We start from the raw sequence: 2,900 nt of genomic DNA on the forward strand, positions 1-2,900 counted from the left end.
TCTCTCTCTCTCTCTCTAGCATACAGCAGCAGCGGAAGTGGTGGCGGGCGGTGTTTAATATGCTGAAGGAGATTGTGCGTGGTATTGGCTTTTGGCAGGGTGCAGTGGAGGGAGGGGAGTGAGATGGATTGGTGCAGGATCCCTCTCTTAAATGTTTAAAGACTATTCACACAGTGCCCAGAGAATATATATGTGTGAGTGAGTGAGTGGAGTGGGAGTGGAGTGAGTGGAGTGAGTGAGTGTGAGAGAGAGAGGAGGATCGAGGGAGATATGAGGCAGGAGGCGAGACGGAGAGAGAGGAGAGGATAGAGAGGAGGGAGGGAGAGAGGAGAGAGAGAGAGAAGGGGAGAGGAGGAGAGAGAGCATTATGAATGGAGAACATAAGACCGCTGCCACAGCCACAGGCAAGCCAGAAAGAGCTCACCTATGTGTGTTGTGTGTGTGTGTTGGAGACAGAGCCTTTTTCAGGGTGTGCGACTGTGCCGCAGTAAGAAAATTAAATCAACACAAGCACTAAAGAGCTGAAGCTCCTTTCTTCACATTGTACTTTCACTTTCTCCTTCACTCAGTAGGGGAAGATTTGGCTTGAGTGCGTGTGTGTGTTCTTTTGGATTGTTTGCATGCTCCTTCAATGTCACTACACACCACAGGAGCACCAGGAGTATCCAGAGTATTAGAACCGGCAGCAGTTCACTTTCCAAGTTTGTGTTGAACTTTTAACACTCAATTGCTAGCACTATTGAACTTTCCTGGATTTTTAGTTATATGAATATGTAACAATGCATTGATGCATTACACTTATTTATAAAAACAACGTCCTAACATTAAAATAATCTGGGTACAGTGCATGACAGTTTACACCTGAAACCTTAAAAATATTGTGTCTTCCTACTTTCAAAACAGTCTGGCAGTCGAACAGCGTGATCAATTCTTGCAAACTGTATGTCCAAAGTAATTGAAAAGGTCTAAAAAATGTTTGGTTTAAGTGTCAGTGGTGCATTTCTATTCTGTTTGACCACTGTATAAACTTAAAATAAATTAATTGTTCACTTTTAGTAAAGTAACTGTGATCACATAAATCCTATTTGAAGTATAGGTGTCTACTTTATGTCGTTCAGGAATTACACTTCTGAGTAGAAAATGACATGGAGGTCCCCAAGGCTCCATTCTCTGTTCTTTTTTCCAATAAAATCACAGAATAAGTGTTTGTAAAATCAGGATTTAGAAATGTGCTTTCATCTTTAGAAGGCTTGACTACTATAACAATGCTGTCTCTAAAAAGTCGATCAGGGAGCTGCACTGAGTGTACATTTCTCCAAGGAATCCAAGAAAGTGGAACACATCACTCCAGTTCTCTCTCTGTGAATCAAATAGCAAAAACCAACAAACTTTCAAAAAAATTAAGGTTTTGCTGCAACTATAAGTTCTTTTGGATCTTAAAACTTTTCTGTTTACTACTGCCTTTTAGTTATTTAAATTCTGGAGTACTCATTCATATCTTGCAGAGTACTAATATTTTCACTCTTGCACACATAATCAAAGCCATTGTTCTGCACCAGGAATCACTCAAAATTCCCAGGTATTTTGTCTTTTTTTTTTAAATCAGTGTAGATAAACTGAAAAACAGTCGTAAAGACACACACCTAGTAGCAAGGATACACATTTGTGCTCCAGTATAAGAGACACACAATCAGACCTTATGCAGCGATGTGCGCTCCACCAGCTGGAACGGGGCGGGGTCGATCTTGCAGTTGTTGAAGTTGACCTGCTCATCAAGCTGCATCTCCTCCCACTCTGCAATCTGTAAAACACACAGAGGAGGAGAGAGTTTGGAGATGAGAGATAAACATCACTGAGGAACTGCTAACAAGAGGAGGTACAAAAGTGCCTTTGTAGAAAGTGTAGTATTAATTAATAAAGAGGTAATCAAATAAACTGGATCACATCCAGGGGACACTGACTTGACTTTAATCTTCAATACTTTAAGTGTTCTAGCCTGGCTTTGTTGGTCAAACATTTATTTTTTTGAACGTCTGACTATAAACTTGGAGTGACAGCGTGTGTAATAGATGCTGTTAACAGACAATGTCTTTATGTCTGGTGTCAGTCACTAATCAGAAGGAAAAGGCATCAAATCATCCCATAGCACCTCCTGAAAAATCACCACCCTCTGATAGACAATCAATGGACCGGGCGCCGCACTGAATGACTCTATAAATCATACGAGACCTACAACAATGGACAATGAGGAAGGTGAATGGCGAATAAGGATGGGAGAAGCGATGACATGGCAGATGTATGAGAGGTGAACGATGAGTGATTCCGAGGGAAAAAAAAGAGCGCACAGAGGATTAAAGTGTGAGGAATGTGTGGCTGACAGAGAGGAAATGAGAGGTGCTGTTGATGGATGAATTATGAATGATGTCATATCCAAAAATATAAGACTCCAGGGTAATCGGCCCGTCTGGGAATATTGAGGAATCTAAAAAGCCAGGTCTGTCATGGTGTGATGTCATCAAGTTAGACAAATATAGGTTTTTGAACACATACTGCATACCAAGACTCTCATCTGTGTGATAGCTGATATAAAGGATAAGGCGGGTCATATTCTTATGTTTCTGATTGTCAAACAAAACCAACAAGGAATTGGACCTTTTTGCTCTGATCAGAGGGTACTTGGATGAAAATATATTTCAAAATGAATGAAAAAAGTTGGAGAACGACTCATCTATGCTACTGTACTGGTATATGACAGTATCACCACTTTTAGCAGTTAAGATGAACATTGAGCTGCTCGATAACTGCAACTGTTTTCTGATTGGCTGACGGACTAACACTCTTGTCTCTGATAGCTTGTGATCCTTCGCTGCTGTCCTCTAATTGGTTGTAAGGTGTAGGTG

The 2,900-nt window shown here is 40.9% G+C and overlaps 1 protein-coding gene across 1 annotated transcript in view; it reads right to left on the reverse strand.

The window, feature by feature from the left end:
- LOC118341972 (chloride channel protein 2-like) overlaps nt 1-2,900 on the reverse strand; it is a 149,556-nt gene that overhangs the window by 10,689 nt on the left and 135,967 nt on the right. The window contains exon 19 of the mRNA XM_035680397.1: nt 1,697-1,801. Coding sequence (XP_035536290.1) covers nt 1,697-1,801 — 105 coding nt within the window. The remainder of the gene's footprint in view (nt 1-1,696; nt 1,802-2,900) is intronic.

Source organism: Morone saxatilis, unplaced genomic scaffold (assembly GCF_004916995.1).
Source record: "Morone saxatilis isolate NCDOM2014 unplaced genomic scaffold, NCSU_SB_2.0 Contig8, whole genome shotgun sequence".
NCBI lineage: Eukaryota > Metazoa > Chordata > Actinopteri > Moronidae > Morone > Morone saxatilis.